The 18,618-nt window shown below is 40.8% G+C and overlaps 2 protein-coding genes across 2 annotated transcripts in view; both read right to left on the bottom strand.

Annotated features, from left to right (window-relative positions):
* orb2 overlaps positions 1–18,618 on the bottom strand; it is a 1,372,010-nt gene that overhangs the window by 21,826 nt on the left and 1,331,566 nt on the right. The window contains 1 exon segment of the mRNA XM_065224014.1: positions 9,052–9,164. Within this exon segment, the coding sequence (XP_065080086.1) occupies positions 9,052–9,164 (113 nt within the window).
* Positions 1–18,618, bottom strand: part of LOC135702960 (uncharacterized) — a 161,982-nt gene that overhangs the window by 50,120 nt on the left and 93,244 nt on the right. The gene's annotated exons all lie outside the window — the stretch shown is intronic.

Here is an 18,618-nt window from a genome sequence, read left to right as displayed (position 1 = left end):
ATGCCACATATACAGATTTTTCTCAATAATTCGATTTCATATCAACACCCAGAATTCATATCGACTCGAACGGTTCACATCACATTGGACTCAAGAGAGAGTGATGTTTTCGTGGTTTGGATGGGAGAGGAAAATGAATAATCGTTGAAGAATGAGAGATGAACATATTGTCGACTCTCAGAGGTGCGAACAGCTGCTTGAGTAATGCGTCGCTCATCTTGAAGCTGAGCGAGAATTCCGATCTCTGAGTTGAAAGTGCTTTAAAATCAATGTTTAGCCAAATAGGCTTTACGCGTTACGCGGCACAACGCGAGAAAACACTGTCAATATTCCCTGAAACTTCCATTTGCATAAATCGCAAAAGAAATCGTGCGGAACCAAGATACGGAGTTGTTCCCGGCGAAGGAGGTTCCGCACAATTTCTTTTGGAATTTAGATGCCACCAACGGAAGTTCCAGAGAGTTTTCGAGACACAGTTTTCTCGCATTGTCGGCGGAGAAGGTGCCGCATGATTTCGGTGATGATTACTGACGGAAGTTCCAGGGAATATCGACGGCTTTTTCTCCCGTTCTCGGCGGACGAGGTTCCGCGCGATTTCGGCGATTTAGGATGCTGCCAGCGGGAATTCCAGGAAGATTCAACAAATTGTTCTTGCCTTCACGACGGAGGAGGTTCTGCATGATTTCGGAGACGATTCTAGATTCTGCCAACGAAGGTTCAGGAAATTTTTCCTTGTCCTGATAAAGGGTTCATCCAGCAGGATTACGTTTGACTGAATAAATTAAAATTACAATTACACACAGCATGGTCCACAAAAAATGCGAAATTTCGATGACGTTTACTCGCATTCTCGTCGGACGAGGTTCCTCACGGTTTCGGTGTCGATTCCTGATGCTGCCAGCGGAGGCTTCAGGGAATTTCGACGGTTTTCTCGCGTTGTCAGCGGAGGAGGTTCTGCACGATTTCGGTGGAGGTTTTAGATTATGCCAGCGGGGAGGTTCCAGGTAGTTTCGACGAAGTTTTCTCACGTTCTCGACGGAGCAGGTTTTGCGCGATTTTGGCGGAGGTTTTCGAGGTTGGCAGTGGAAGGAGTTTCTGCTTGATTTCGTTGAAGAGTTTCGGTGCTGCTGAAGTAGGTTGCAGGGAGTTCCAACGAAGTGTTTGCGTGTTCACAGAGGAGAGGATACCGCAAGATTTCGGTGGAGATTATGTTATTGGTAGAGGCTACGGGGAGTTTCGACAGAGTTTTCACATGTTCACGACGGAGAGGGTTCAGAGCGATTTCGGTGGAGATTTTCAGTGTTCCAGTGAGTTTCGCCGGAGTTTTCTCGCGTTTTAGGTGAAGTAGGTTCTGCACGATTCCGGTGGAGATTTCCGATGCTGCCAATGGAGGTTCCAGTAGGTTTCGACAGAGTTTCTCGCTTCCGATGCTGCCAGCTGGAATAATGTTCTCGAGTCAGGATTGTGGATTTGATCAAACCGAGGCGAACAAAAAAACAGGACAATACGTTTCATGCACGGCCACTGAGAATAAAGGCCCAAGCGCAATGACAGCAGAACGGCAACGGCAGCGGATTGAAAACTCGTTGGAACCAAATCGACTTCGGTTAGGCATCTTGATGTCATTTGTGAAAACTGTCAAACTTTCCGTTTCCGTTCCGCTTCCTTCCACATTGCGTAGAGTCACTTCTACTAGGTTGTATGAGAAAACTAAAACTACAGGTACTCAGCGCTGAGTTTCTGTAGTGTTCAGCACCGGTGTGGATTTCTAGATCATAACCAATGTGCTGATATGTTGTACCACGTGTTTGGTATTGGTGTTGGTTCGGTTTTGCTGTTGAAGGCAACACCGCACCGTGTTCACCAGTTGCGGACACGGTGCGGTTTTAGTTTTCGAGTACCGGTTTTCGTGTTCACAAGGATGATGTTCTGAATTCAAGAACAGATCCGGTGCTGTTGTAGTTTATATTAAAGCCCTACAGTAAAAGTATGTACGTCTGTCAAAAGTTGTTCCAATCGAACCGTCAAAATGCTCTACTGACAGTCGTCCATGCTTTAACTAGAGAGCTTTAGTTTATATTATAGATACTATAGATTTCATAGATAAGCAGAGGCACAAAAAGTTGTTTTGGCAACCATGAAAACTAAATGATCTTACTGGCATCCGTGAAAAAAGTTCATGCCATCATAGAGCTCTTCGTTGGGCAGTTTTGTTTTGTTTCGTGCAAAAAAGTTCAAAATGAAGTGCAAAGCAACTCTTTGCAACAATGAACCGAGGAATGGTGAAGGAATGTGAAGCGTGGAAAGCGTTTTGTGCTCATAATATTACAATACTTCTCCCTCAAACAACACCATGATGACGTCATGCTCGTTTGGCTACGCATACTGACAGTTCGTTTGGCTACATTATACTTTGCCTCCGCTTATCCATGGAATCTATAGTATCTATAGTTTATATGCGTGGTGCACATTATTCTGAATTGCCAGTGATGGCAGTTAATTTGTATTTGATGAATAAATTTATGCAATGTCTAGTCGAAATGGCGGTTTTGGAATACAGAAAAACTGGGAATTCAAATGAAGTATTATGAAATGTGGCTATTTTCGGAATCGGGGTGACGTCTAGAGACTGGAAATCGATGTCTGACGCCATATTGAAATTCTTCTGTTTATAGAGAAACTGGGAAACACCATAGAGGTAACTATAAGACCAGAAGGTCCCGAAGAAACATGTTCAACTTTTTGGCTCAGCTTTAATACACTCTTCGGTCCCTCGAAACATAGGAAAACCCCCGGACCCCTCATTTTATCTGTCAAACTTTCATAGCGAATCAAAACAAACATAGTGTAGTACTAGAATTTCGACTACAATGGGGTACGTTAATCGATTTGCTTGGGACCAATAGGCTAGTCAAGTAGTGAGCCAATTTTAAATCGTTAGTTGCCATCGGTTCAACACAAACCCTTCAATATGGGTATTTTCGGAATCAGGGTGACGTCTAGAGACCGTAAATCGATATCTGACTCCATCTTGAAATTCAATTTTTAAGAATCTGGAGTCACATTCCAGCACTGTTTTAAAGGCTCGTGGAATTTTATTATAAATTCTAAGGACCTCATTCCAAGGAAGTTCTGGGAAAATCTTTCAGAAAAACATCAAATGCAATCTGCAATCTGCTGGTAGTTCTGAAGAATTTTTGATTTCATGTTAAGCCTGATAGTTTTGAGTAGAATTTAAATAAACCCTGAATTGAATTAAAAGTAAGTTTAAATGAAAACTCTTAGGAATTTCTGAGGAGCACAACTCATGTGAACTTCAGAAGAAAATTCCAAAGGCATTCAGAGGATAATTTCATAAAGTTTGTGGGAGAAAACGAATCCGGAGCATAAGTCCTTGGAGTTTTCTTGAGAATACTAAAAGGAGGATTACAATTAAATCTAAGAATAGGAATTCGGAAAATAAATTCAGGAGAGTTTGCCAAACAAATTATGATAAGAAATCTGAGGAATTTGTAAGGAGAAATGCCAATGAATTCTTGGAAGACTCTCAAAGTGAGTAGAATTTCAAGGAATGTAAAGAGATTCAAAAGGAAATCTTAGATGAATTTAATGAACATTCGGAGAATCTTTCCAAAGGGTTTCTTATTGTGGAGAATTTCAAGGTAAATCCGAGGAAAACTTAAAGAAAATTGAATTTGAAGATAGTTTCATCGAAATTTGGAAAACTCCGTTGAATATGGAATGGACTATTCTAAGGTCTTTAGAATTACTTGAAATTTCCCAAATTTTTCCTGAAGTTAATGAGACTGCCTTAAAGTTCTTTTGTAGTTTGAGAAACTAGCCTGATGCTCACAATACTTCTCATCAAATTCTTAAGCTTTTCTTCAGAAATTTCATATTTCATAATTTCAATTCATAGGAATTCTTAAAGTTTCTTCAATGTTTTTTTCCAACGATCATTCGCTGAAGTTCCCTAAACTTCTTTGAAATTCTGTCACTTCACTAATGTTAACGAAACTGCTCTGAGGTTCTCTGTTCTTTTCTCAAAACTTCTCGAAAGTTTTCACAGTTCTTATGAAGCTTGTTGTACTGCGCGGCTTTTAATTGAACTGTCATAAAAAAATTTAAGCATCCGTGATCTTCTGAACTTATGTGAAGACTTCAGTTAACTTTTTAACGTCTCTGAAATCTTGGAACTGCTTTAAATTTTCCACTAATTTTCTAAAACTTATGAAACTAACCTCCCCCTAAAATTCATCCAACCAATTTTCGGAGCTTACTAAACTTGTTTCAAATGCTCCCGTATTTTGCTAATGTTTATAAAAATTCATGAAATTCGCGGATCTCCCCTTAAGCTCCATAGATTTCATTTCTATGAAGTTCTCGAAATGTTTCTGAAGACCACTGTCCTTCTGTGGAGTTTTCGAAGGTTTTCTAAATTTCTGGAACTTTTGTGCTCCCGCAATTTTCATGGAATTATAACGAAATAATTAATAATGTTTTGTGATTTTCACTGAAGTTCTGAGGATTTTTGTGAAGTTCATGGAACTTTCTTCAAATTATCGACACTAATTTTAAACTTCTTCAATAGTCTAGACTTTCCTGGTGTTATTAAATCTGCCTAAACGATTACTGAATTACTTTTAAGTTCTATAGTATGTCTTGAATTTATCAGTTTTTTTTGAAGAACCCGCAACTTAACTGAAATTAATTGATTTACCTTGAAGTTTCGGAAATTTTCTTGAAGTATTATAACCATTATATATGAGAAAGTTTGAACATACTGAGAGGTAAGCACATATTATCGGAAAAATCTAAGGGCACCGGTGGGATTCTAACCCACAATTCCCATTCAGTACACGGGTGCATTGCCAATTATCGAAGACATCATATCAAGAAGACTGGCAACTTTGCCAAAATCCAAGCGCCAGCTTTGCTGAAGTTTCCGGAAATTCACTGAGTTTCTCGAAACTTCTTTAAGGTTTCTACAATTTCCTTGAAATTATTTGAACTGCCCTTCGATTATCTGATCTGTCTTGATGTTCTCGAAGCTTGTCTGAAGCTCTCAATTCAATTGAATATTTCGGTTCTGCTCGGAAACAAATAGAATTCCCGTCAATATATAAAATATTTCTGAAATTTTCAACATTCTCTGAAGGTGTCTGTACTTCCCTGAAATTCTCGGAACTTCTGAAGGGTTCTCGGTTTTTTTTTTAACACATCATGGAACTACCCTGATTTTTTTCTAAATTTACGATTATAGATCTTTAAAGTGCTCTTAAGATCTGAAATTCCCCAGAGATATCTAAATCTAGCTTTTTTGATGTGCTTAGAACTTCTTGCACAATAACCCTCAAGTTTTCTATATTTTTCAAGTTTGCTTGACACCCGTGAAGTTCTCTGAGATTCTTAAAGAACCGCTTTGAGGTTTCTTAAAGCTTCCAGTAAGTTCCCCATCATTTCAGCGTGTTAACTTCCCTTATGTTCCCTCAGTTTGTTTATGAAGTTTCACTGAAATTCTCAGCATTTCCTTTCATCCCTCAGAACTTCTCTAAAGTTCCTTGAGCATTGGCATAACCTTGAGGATTGCTTAACTGCAACCAGGTCCCAGGCCTTGTCTGTATATTTACATGTTGAAAGATGCACACTAGTGATGCCAGTTGTGATGTAGCGGACCAAAAGTTTGTTGGAATTTAACTATAAACTAAAATTAAATAATTGTGTAGTTCAGAATTATGATTTTAACAATTAATTGTTTTTTTCTTAATAATTGAGACTAATGGCTGCAAAAAAAAATATTTATTTCGTTCAACGCTTTTGAAATGCGACATCACACAGGTACTACCTTTAAATTTGGCTTGATCGAGTGGTGATTTTCTTTTCTTTAGATCAAGACGATGAAGTTTTCAAGAAGACAACGATCATAAATGACAGGGAAGAAAAAAGTTGGTCGTCATATTACACCTGGAAAACTAGTGTGAAACAGGATATCAAGAGATCGGGCCAGTCCTTGAATTTCTTGAAAGAGCTGGCAAATTAATGAAAACAATGTCAAAACGCCACTACAATGGTTGACTATGAGTACGAAGCGAGCGATGGAACAGTATCAGTGACTTGGCCTTAAAAAAGAAGACTTTCTAGAGACTGGTTTGAAAAAAGTGACCAAGTCACTAAAAAGTGACTCGCTATCAGCCCTGTTATTTAAGTTTAAAACACTTTTTTGATTTTTTTTTTCATAAAAATTACATAATTTTTTTACCGTGTATATTTTTCCTTCCAATTAAGTTGCTGATGTAATTTCGATTGGAAGTGCCGTTTTCTAGCTATGAAAACTATAGAATACGTTATACTGAAGAATTTTTGTGAGTTTCAAAATGGCTGAATTTCAGCTCAAATGTTAATGAATGACCATAAAAATCAAATGGATGTAATGTCGGCCTAAATGCCCCTAATTTGGGCCCATACTTAAATTCAGCAATCGACTATATTTTCAATAGCGACCAAAAATATCCATTAGTACCCTTCCAATGACGCGTTCATCTAGATAAAATTAATAAATAGCAGATTTTTAGCGATGGGCCGATCTCAGATCCATAGGCCATCATTAGAGCCATTTCCCCTATGAAAAGTTCCATGCAAATCAGAGCAGGTCGAATCTGAATTTTTGTTTATTTTGCTATTTGGCCTAGAATTGCTCTATTGTCAAACTCTGATTGAAAAGTGATTTATGGCGCTCTATGCTTTTCAGGTGAGAGTGACTTATCGGCAACCAGTTTCTTTTTTTTTTCGGCATCCGTTCCCTTTAAACTTACATTGCAAACACTACACAACTATTGTCGAAGAAAACGCTGGTAATAAGCGTTAGCTCAACCTTTAAAAGTGAATCAAATTGATACTAAAGCACAGAGAAATCATCAGAATCCATTTAGTTAAGTGTTAAAGTGTAGAGATCTGAGAGATCTGTAGAGTGAAATTGACGATGTCAAATATAATCACTACTTACTAAAGCCGTAAAGGTATGAGAATGGAGGGAGTGTCTAAAATGCTATGCAAAATGCTACTAATAATCAAGCCCTCAACTTCCCTTACGAAGTTCTCGGGTATCGCCGTTGCTAATTTGCTCATCAAATTGTGAAGGCATCATTCTCGACTCGCCAAATCTAGCGCACTATCGTTAACAAATGAAGCCAATAATCAACAGGTCTCAACATTTCAGACAAAAAAAAAAGACAAACCTCCACCATGACGACCCAGTACTGCTATTGTGACACAACGGGAGACAATTTCACACTCGATTAAGATCGATTTGGATTCCCTTTCGGACTTCTGTTACTTTACGGCCTGTTGTTGTATATGTACCGACCAAACCAGCTTTCCTTTTTTCACCTCCATAGCATCCGGTGCCTATAGACCTAGGTTAGGTACATCACGACAATGCAGCACAACCTGGTCTATACAAGGTGTGGAGATCTAGCCCTGAAGTATGTGTTGGTAGAGGGAAAAATGTAAACTTTGCGGGAGACGATGGTGACGACGTCATAACACTCGAAAGGAAATTTGCGAAATAAGAAGTAAAACAAATCCTAGCTATTTTTGCATGATGATTTTGCTTGATTGTATTCTTTTGTAAAGTCGCCGCAAAATATCAGCTGGCAATTTTTATTTTATGGTAACTCTCTACTTGATAACAGGCAAAATCTCACAAACAGGCTGCTTTTTCATGGTATACAGTGTGATAATTCAATAATCAATAAATTATCTCAACATTTGGTGGTAGCCCATTCATAAATTTTGGTAACATACATAAATTCTATAATCCATATTAATTTTCCTATGCAAGCTCCGATCGAAACAAACGCCATGACGTCACTACACGCTAACTTGAAAGTACCCATTAATGGTTGAAAAAGACCCATTTTGAAGAAAAGTGGCTTAACTCATTAAATGAGTAAATTGTTTACCCATTAATGAGTATCTGTTACCCATTAATGAGTAATTGTTAATTATTAATGGGTAACAGATACTCATTAATGGGTAAAATTGTTTAATCATTAATGAGTTAAGCCACTTTTCTTCAAAATGGGTCTTTTTTTATTCATTAATGAGTACTATCAAGTTAGCGTGTACAAGAGTGATTGAGTGAACGAAAGAAACGAATCGTGCGAAGCGGAATGAAAGCCGAGTAAAAAACGAAGTGCACCAATACATTCAGGCCTACAATTCTACACCTTGTATAGACCAGGTTGAATGCAGCAGGCATCTCTTGTGCAAAAGCAACTGAGTCAAGGAATCGACACCGGAAACAGAGCGGAAGTTTTGCTTTATTAGTTTTCCACCGAAAAGTGCGAGTCAAAAGGCGGCAGCAGCAACGTAGTCCACCGGGCAGCTTGTTCATCCCCGGATGAAGAAGGATAAAAGGATAGTGAAAGCCGAATCAATTCAGGTACTTGGGCAACGGGACGGGTGCGCGGCGGTTTCGGTGGATGCTGTTGGCTGGGCCAACAAGCGCTGAACCGGGAGCATAAAGAAAGCTTTTCATTTATTGTTTTATTGTTCTACGGGTTTGTGTGCCAGTGCTGTCTGTCTGGTACAGCAGCAGTAGTATTCTGCCAGCCATTAAGGGTAGAACCAAGTGGAAGCGTTCAAAGGGAAGCGAAAGATTTTTTTTTTAAATTGGGCCACGTGAAGTATCATCGAGTAACTCATGCACACCCACACGTACACGAGTGGTTAAAAAATATGAGCGGAAAAGAGCATCCTGCATCCCTTTGACGATGGATGCTATTGTAACCACGGATGAAAGGAACTAGGTGCTTTTTGGGAGTGCTTTCAGGTAGCTTTGTAGATGTGTTAGACAGTTATTGGTCGTATTTAGTTGATGGAGACGCACGGTGTTCCATGCTGCAGTTCATTTTGATTGAATGATATTCCAGCACTGGGAAGCTCCCCAGCATGATCCGCATTGGTATCAGTGTTTCAATTTCCGTTTCATATAAATCCATCCCCGTCAGAAGAAGGAAACCTGCTATGCTACCTAGTAGTTGTACGTACCTGGAACAGCAGGAACGCGTATCCCTTCGGTGGAAAGTAGGACTTGGACTCGGCCTTGTGCGGCCAATCGACGACGAGTGCTCCGTATTGGTTGAACGACGTGGTGATTTCCTCTGCAAGTAAAGAAGAATCGAAAAGGTACGTTAAAATTCACTCCGTGCAACCGACGATGTGCTTGTTTTTTTCCTGGAATATCCAGGCAGAAGGGAGAAACAAAACAAAATCACAGAGGCACCAGCCAGGAAAAATCTCATTTACTTGTGCCGGTTCCCGAGTGATTCGTCCCACTGGGGTTGGAGAATGGTAGGAGTTTTACGTTATAAATAATGTAGCTATTCCGGCTAGGATCCCGGACAGACACTTACAGCCGCCGCTCGTCCCTGTGTATTACTGCCGCACTCCAAGCAGGAGCCAAAATGCGGAAAAGAAAGTAGGTGATGATAAAAAATTTACTTCAATTTAACTGAATTTGCTTGGTGATTTTAAAAGGGAATAGACTATAGAGGAAGGCGGTGGGATGATGATGTTCGAAGATTCGTGTTTGTGTTGCTTCTCTCAGAATCCTCGCTGTATGGAAATGGGAGGGGATGGTACGAGCAACACCTTCCGGTAAAAGTTGAAACAATATGCAACTATGATGAGTATAATAGGTATAACGAGCTGATGGCAATAAATCTGTTTATATAATAACAGCATAAAGCCAAACATGATGCGCCCCGTCCCCACCCTTTTTCACACAAGCGTACTTCCTAGTCCCCTTCTTCCCATACACGTGGGGTTCCGGTTTCTTCTGCCGGCTTTCAGCTGAATCTCGGTTACTTGCGAACAAAGGGAGTCGGATTTCGTTCCTGTACAGAAACAATAGCAGCCAAAGTTTTCGACAAGTTTAATTCTCCGGTTGAAGTTTTGCCTTCTGGGCGTTGAATAGTTTTCGCAAAATTTGTTTACAGCAGTGCCTGCGTTTAGCTGGAAGAATGGTAGCAGCAGAAACCTAACCTTGTTGCCGCAGGTGTAATGGAATCTCCGTTAATAATTTGAAATTTATCGATTTCTCTTGAACGGGTGCCGGCACCTGCTGAGGTTTTAATGCATTGCTCTATTTGAGTGTTAATTAAAATGTATGTGCGGAGAATTCTGGTACATTGTCTTACGACCTTTGTTCAACACATTATACATTTTAGAGGTGTCATGCGCTGCAAGGCATACTGCCATTTGGAATCCGGTATGCTGGTTCCAGCGAACTTCGGCGAATAAGATTGATGGATCAGGGCTTCCATGCGTGGGATTGTTTAACCCGTGTGAAATCACCGTTTTAAGCAAATACCAACTAGGGTTGTAGTACCGGTACCGGTTTTACCGGTAATACCGGATGATTTTCTGGTGCCGAAATACCGGTACTGGCATGTGAAAATTCCGACAATTTCGGTACAGGCCATTTGAAAGCTAATTTTAATTTTTGATGTTAAATATATTTCAAAGTGTTTCTAGTAGCACTGTAAACGAGTATTGATTTAAAAACATAGAACAGAAGTGAAAGTGCAAAAAAATCAGCGAATCAAAAAGTGAAACAGTAAGCGATGTGCTCAACAGCTGGATAATGCGGAGTCGATCGATTTTATTTTGCATGCCAATCGAAAACTGTTTGATTTTTTTTTCAAGTTTAAAACTGTTTTCCTTCTTAGTTGATTACGGCCAAAAGTCCATTCATGGCAATCGAATGTGCAGGAAGGCAGCATCCACACCTGTGTAGGATATCGCACCCATTTTCAACACACATGGGCTGGGACCAACGGCTTTACTTCCCTTCCGAAGGAAGACGTGACCAGAGATTTTAATGCCTCAGAAAAATCCTACCGACCTCGGCTGTGATTGAACACAGACCCATTGGGGTGAGAAAGCAGTCACGCTTACCACTACACCACCGGCGCCGGCTATTTGTTGCTTCTGAATATTTGGCTCCCGTTTGACAGTGCACACTGGCTCAAAAGTCACAAGCACATTGAGTGAGTCCGCAGTTTCCAGCTCAACAGTAATTTCCATACGGTCTCTGACCAACTGCTAGTCTTAAAGACTGCAACCTGCAAGTAAAAGCGTCAGGTATTGTGTGCTTAGCCAATTACGTACTTCGGTTTGAATTTTAACAAAAGAGGGGGGAGATTTCATTCTTTCTCGGGGGTCATAGCGGAATCATAGTACACGAAACTGTGTGACGGTACGTTGGTCTCTCTCCTCTTTGGAGCGAATCTCCCGCGAAAAGCTCGACTCCGTCGATGCTCAGCTCTTTCGAAAGAACATCGGAAGCCACTACCTCTGCACCTCTAATTTCGGCCATACCGCATACGGGTCACCCTTCGTCGCTACACGTCATTTCCGAAGCTAGATCGGTGTCATTCCGAGACCTTCGCCATCGCCTCAGATCGTCGGAAGGCCGCCATCACCGTTTCGTCCGTCGCTATCAACGCATCTCTCATCGCATCAAAAAACCTGCGCAGGTATGTTGGAATGTTATTCCCCAAAAATAAAACCCTCACACCACTGCGTCCTAGTACGGTCGACTTGTTTCGTGCTCCGTTAATTTGGAAGTTTTCTCGCTATTCTCTGACGTAAATAATCAGTTTTTTTTTCTCGCTTAGTGATTCCTGGCATAATTCCCGGTAAATTTATCAAAAAGTGAGTTTTTTTTTCTGAGAAGAAAGAGTGTTTTCGGCATCATCGAAAATTGTTTTTGCGATTGGCAATTCGCCAATCATTTTGCGCACCATCGGTGCGTGGTCACGCATACCTGTGCACACGGATCGTCGTCATCGAGTGTCAGCATCTGCCTCCACATTTAAACCGCTCATCCATCATCGTGTGGCTCGGCCGGTTCCAGGAACGTCTTTCCGTAGGAAACCTCCTTCCCCTTGGTGGGACCAGCAATGCACTGAGGTTTATCGTAAAAAGTCCGACGCGTTTAAGCTTTTCCGGAAACGTGGAACACCCGTACATTTCGAAGCGTACTCGGCTCTTGAACGCGAACTCAAGAGCCTCATCAAAGCCAAGAAACGCGGATACTGGCGGCAATTCGTGGACGGATTATCGCGCGAAACTTCGATGAATACGCTTTGGAATGCGGCGCGAAGGATGCGTAACCGGTCTTCAAACAACGAGAGCGAGGAGTACTCGGATAGTTGGATTCTCAAGTTCGCGCGAAAAGTATGTCCTGATTCTGTGCCGGCACAGATGATTCCTCGCGAAACGACAAATTCGGTAGACGAGATCAGCCAGCCTTTTTCAATGCTGGAGCTCTCACTCGCACTCCTTTCGTGTGGCAATTCAGCTCCGGGGGCTGATAGAATCAAGTACAACTTGTTGAAGAACCTCCCAGACGTCGCTAAGAGGCGCATGTTGAACTTGTTTGGTCAGTTCCTGGAGCTTAATATTGTTCCGGATGATTGGATGCGGGTGAGAGTTATAGCCTCGAAAATTGTTGGAGAAAATGATCCTTTTTCGCCTGGACAAATGGGTTGAGTTGAACCACCTACTCTCAGATACTCAACTGTCTCGCGTTGCTTTCCACTGAAATTCAGTTGGCTTTTGCTAAAAAAAGAGCAAATGGCTTCTGTCTTCTTGGATATTAAGGGGGCTTTTGATTCAGTATCGGTTTTGTACAATTTGCTGTCAGAGAAACATATGAGCTTTTCTCATTGAAACTCTACAGCTTCACGATTTAGCTACATGGCCCCAGGGCTCATGTTTAAGCCCCCTTTTGTATAAATTCTACGTCAGAGAAATTGACAATTGTCTAAGTGACAACTGCACGTTGAGACAACTTGCAGATGACGGAGTAGTGTCTATGACAGGGCCCAGAGAGGCCGACCTGCAAGGACCCTTACAGGATACCTTAGATAATTTGTCTACTTGGGCTATCGAGCTAGGTATCGAATTCTCCACGGAGAAAACTGAGTTGGTCGTTTTTTCTAGGAAGCATAGCCCAGCACAACCAAAGCTTCAACTTTTGGGTAAACCGATCACTCATTCTATGTCCTTCAAATATCTTGGGGTCTGGTTTGATTCAAAATGCACCTGGAGATCCCACTTTGAGTATCTGAAATGCCAACAAAGGATCAATTTTCTCCGTACAATTACCGCAAAGTGGTGGGGAGTCCATCCGCAAGATCTTCTAACGTTGTACCGGACAACGATTTTATCGGTTTTAGAGTACGGTAGTTTTTGCTTCCAGTCGGCGGCTAAAACGCACATCATCAAACTGGAACGGATCCAGTATCGTTGTCTTCGTATCGCGTTAGGATGCATGCACTCGACTCATACTATGAGTCTCGAAGTGCTGGCGGGCATGTTGCCACTATCCGTCCGTTTTTCAGAGTTATCTCTGAGGCTCCTCACCCGTTGCGAAGTAATGAACCCACTGGTGATCGAAAATTTTGAGAAGCTTCTGGAGCTAAATCCTCAAACATGTTTTATGACTTTGTACTACCTATATTTAACACAGGAAGTCAGCCCTTCCCAGCATAATCCCTATTCGTGTCCCTATCCATGACGCAAGAGATTCGCGGAATCCCAGAGCATCATCGTTCCATGCTCCGTAAATTTTCGCTGCAAAGTTTGACCAAGTTGATTCCGCAAGATCGTTTTTCACAGATGGATCACTAATAGAGGCGTCCGCTGGTTTTGGTATTTATAACGAATTTCATAGCACCTCTCGAATACTTCATGCTCCTTGTTCCGTATATGTTGCTGAACTGGCGGCAATACATTATAAGCTAGAAACGATCGCCTCACTTGCACCAGATCATTATTTTATTTTTACGGATAGTCTCAGTTCTGTCGAGGCTATTCGCTCCAAAAATACGAGAGCTTCTAAGTGCTTTATCTTTAAGATCTTTTGTCATCACCTTTGCATGGGTCCCATCTCATTGCTCGATTCCGGGCAATGAGAAGGCGGACTCGCTTGCAAAGGTGGGCGCTATGGAAGGCGATATTTACGATCGACAAATCGTCTATCTTCATTTATCGTCAACAGTCCCTCGCCAGCTGGCAAAATAAATGGAGTGAAGGGAGTTTGGGACGATGGTTATATTCAATCATCCCTAAGGTGTCGAAGTGTCCTTGGTTCAAGGGGTTGGATGTGGGTCGAGACTTCATTCGTATGATGTCTCGCCTCATGTCCAATCACTACTCGTCAAACGCTCACTTGTTCCGTGTTGAGCTGGGGGACAGTAATCTCTGTGAATGTGGACAAGGTTACCAGGACGCAGATCACATTATTTGGTCATGTGCTGAGCACCGTGGAGTCAGATCCGAGTTGTACGATTCCCTTCGGGCTCGAGGTAGACAACCTAATGTTCCAGTTCGGGATATTTTGGCTAGACGCGATCTGGAGTTTATGCAACTCATATATGTTTTCTTTAGGAATATTATTAAGTTTGATTAACCTTGTGTTTAGTTTGTATTTTGTCCGTGTGTGTTGTTTTTGTATATTTGTTTCTGTAATAATTGTATAATAACAGAGTTGATATAACGTCGATAGTGAAATAGTGAAATTTTTTAATCATAAATCATATTCCAAATCTCCTTTCCCTCTCCCGATCCAAACAATTGTCATACACTAACCTCGAGAAGACCGCGAGTAATCGGTTCAAATCCTTTAATTTTTGATTTAGACATTTATAATGTTCAAAAAATGATAACTTGGCTCTGTAAAGTTTATTCGATTGAGCCTGTACAAGTAAAGTAATAAACAAAAACAAACCCTCTCACTACGATACGTTTTCGATTTCTTTCGTTACGCAAGAGGAGAAGACATTCCTTCCGTTTTGTTCGGTAGATGAATACGTCGGAGTAATTTGATTGATCGCTTTCGAGCTTGTTTAGATGAAATACTTGCTAATTTTTGCAGTTAGTATCCAACGACGGTTCAAGAGGTTACCTGAGGCAAATTCACAATTCGTCGGGCAAAGTTTAAGGAAAGTGGTCTCTCCTAAAGAGAGTGGCGCTTAAGCCACTGAGTTTAAAATATCTCGAGCAATTTCACGAACGGTTACAGGGTTTCTATATCTTTTTTTTTTCCAATATTAAAAAAAAAAATCATGACTAATTTTGTTGGGTCTTTAAAGCTTCTCCTTAACATCAGACATATTCCGGGAATAATAGTTTTGAGGATTTCATGATAATTCCGGGAATTTCAAGGAAATTTTGATAACTCCAGGATAGCTCTGAGATCTTCAAAAACGTCAAGAACTACGGGAAAGTTTTAAGATCCTTAATATTAGCAACCGGTGGCAACTAACGATTTTAAATTGGCTCACTACTTGACTAGCTTATTGGTCCCAAGTAACGTATCCCATTCTAGTCAATCTCACTTATACAATCTTGCTAGTGTAGCCGTGCAAACTCAATTTGTTTATTATTTTCAACCACGAAATCAGCTGTCAAAGTGTTCGACTTGACAGAGATTTGTTTATTATTCTCAACCAGTAAAACGCATGTATTAGTGAAACTGCTCACTTATACTAACGGTGGTAGAGAACTCTATGAAAGATTGACAGATAAAATGAGGGGTTCGTGTATTTTCCTATATTTCGAGGGGTGCATCGATTAGCTTGGGACCGAAGATAGTATTCCAAAATGTCATCGGATATCGATTTTCGGCATCTACGCGTCGTCCCCGTTCCGAAAATACCCATATTTTTGGGTATTTGAGACTTTTCCAGAACCCGATGGACGCCATCTTGGATTCCAGAATAGCTCGTTAATTTAATTTTCGTTTAATATAAAATAACATACCATAACTACTACATACAATCCGGATGCCATCCCTATCTGCAACCGGTATTGTGCGGATACTACATTTTAAAGGCGAACGATGCGACGCGTGACCAGTCGAATGGGTAACGAATTTAAGTGAAAGTGGAAAAAACGAAGGAAGCATTGTTCGAGTAATTCATTGCGCCAATTAAAACAAGTCTTTGCTTCAAATGAACTGATGCACATGACGAACGAAACAAGCGATAGTCAAGTCATGTTTGACAGGAGGAATGTTCATCGTGAAACGATAACAAGAAACACAATGACTTACACGAAATGATATTGCTCGAAATGTTTATTGTTTCGAAAATACAGCTACTAATACATTTAAATGTAACGAAATGTCCTGACCTTAAAAAGAATCTCTAAATATTTGTGAGGTGTCATGAAATTAATTAATGTCCCCTGATCCTGTATGAAGCTTCCTAGACTTGTAGAAAGATTTCACTTCTTTGTTGTATAATTGTATAATATGTTCTGACGAGACTTTCAGTCGTGGGCATTTTTTTAAATCTACTAAATGTCTACTAAGTTCCTTGAAGCTCTACCAAATTTCCAAAGTATTTACTAAGCTTTATGAATTTATATTATGTTGCTGAAGTTTACGATTTCCCTAAAGTTTTACGAAACTCCCTGAAGTTAAATAAAAATACCTGATCTTCAACGAAGTTCCTTGATTTTTTGCAAAATTCACTAAAGTCCTCCTTATTTTACAACATTTCTATCAGACTGAAGAAAAAAATCACTGAATCTCTATACAGTTCTCAGCACTCCTACGGAGTTCGTTGAATTTCTACAAATTTAACTGAACTTCTATAAAGTCCACTGAACTTTAGCAAAGTTTTATAAAATTCTATAAATTTGAATAAACTTCTACAAAACTTGCAGAACTTCTTCAGAATTTACTGCACTTCATGGAAGTTCCCTGAACTTCCACAAATTTACTTGAAGAGTTCCGCAATGATGGATGCAATTCTAAAACATTTTCTGAACTTTTACGACGTTCCTCGAACTTCGCCAACAGAAACGGAGCTCTTGCAGCATCTGCAACGTGATCTTTTGCTACAGCAATTTTCTAAATGGTTGGCTAGATCTACATATTATTGGTTTTAATTATGCATTTGTAAGAACAAAAAAAAAATGCTTTTTTTAGCCGATTTTTGAGATTTGCAATGGCCTCAATAATTTATTATGTTATCGTTAAATGAGTTGTTTACTAATCAATTGTATGTTCATCCCTTGTTACTTACTTTTTGCTGTATGTATTTCCTGAATCCCGGTTAGTCAAAAATGGTCACATCACAGAAACCCTAGTTATAACGGTCAGTTAGTCTGAATCCTATTTTCCAAGCTTTACATGTCAAGCTAGAAAAGCGAATAACCGTCAATTACCCCCGATTCAATCCGCCCAGCGTAAGCCATTTTGCTCAAAACAAAAACAAAAAACGCCAAATTCTAAAAAAAAAACAAAACAAATCTCCCCCAACAAAGCAATCCCCATACGTAATCTAGTGGGTCACCGCACAAAGCGGAATCACGGAGCTCGGTTGGTCGGTCGCGGTCGGTTCGGTATGCACCCGGTAGTGGAATGCATGCAACAATTTAATGCTATTCTCGTTTCCCGATCCCGATGCAGAGATTGTGGTAGACGATCTTCACGCTATTTTTCTTCGGTTTCCCTTCCGGTTCGCTTCGATGGTGCAGCCAGCAACAGAACCGAAGTGCATCCATAAACGGCACGGTAACGAAGGAAAAAAAATCTCCGGTATCCGATTACCCGGTTCCTGTGGCAATCCCTGCACAGATAGCTGCTATGCGCCCAGCGCAGAAGGATTTGCCTATCGACAAACAGATAGACCGACAGACGGGTGGACAGGTACACGTTCCAGTTTAGAAATGCGATACAGAAAAATGTAACGTGTGTTGCTGCCAAACCTCTGCTGGCCCTGGAAGACACGAGAAGAACCCGGTGTAATGTATTACAAACATTATTATTTCAGCTTTGCTTCCTGTTTCGCTTTCGTAGTGTGCTTCCAGGTTAGCGAGCTATCTTCTCAACATCCCAGGTACAGGAATCCCCCGAATAGCGAGGCGGGTGGTGCCGTTCATCCAGCGCTAATGCTCGGCTGCCTTCCAGCCAATTGGGCTGAGCTGACAAATTTAGTCGAGTATTAGTACAGGACACTGAAGAAGTCTGCACATTGTAGACGAAATACGCGCAGATTGGCATATGAGGTAGTGGAAATAAATGCGAATTACTAATCCTTCTCTCTTTCGTTATAGACAAGTTCATGGTTGACTCTAACCACCACATCAGCTCAAATGGTAGAACAGCCGAGAAATAGCGGTGGATGCGAGGGGGGCGACTTTATCTGCGATGCACCAATTTGGAGATTTCCTGCAAAAAGATGATCCGCGAAAAATGATAGAAGATTTTTCGTAGATTCATTCGCTGGTGTGAAATTTCTTGAGCATCTAGAATTGAGATTTAGAAGTGTCACGTCCTGCTCCACCCACCGCGCTATTCCTGGGATTCCTGTATTTCGAAACAAGCGGGAGTTCGCTTCCTAGCATATTTCTAACAACATCAACAACAACAACCAACCAGCGAACGACGATTCTGATTTTTCTTCAAATTATTAATGAATAGTGTTGCATTTGCATTCCATTCCTATAACAGCATTTTAACTCGCCCACGGCTCACTCAGGGCAAAGCAATTTCACAACTCACTGACGTCGCTTTTTACCCTCTATTTGCAG

Source organism: Ochlerotatus camptorhynchus, unplaced genomic scaffold, assembly GCF_037179485.1.
Source record: "Ochlerotatus camptorhynchus isolate MF236.1 unplaced genomic scaffold, CSIRO-AGI_Acam_v1.1 ptg000203l, whole genome shotgun sequence".
NCBI classification, from domain to species: Eukaryota; Metazoa; Arthropoda; class Insecta; order Diptera; family Culicidae; genus Ochlerotatus; species Ochlerotatus camptorhynchus.
Note: the sequence above shows the minus strand (reverse complement) of the source record. Positions and strands in the feature narration are given on the sequence as shown.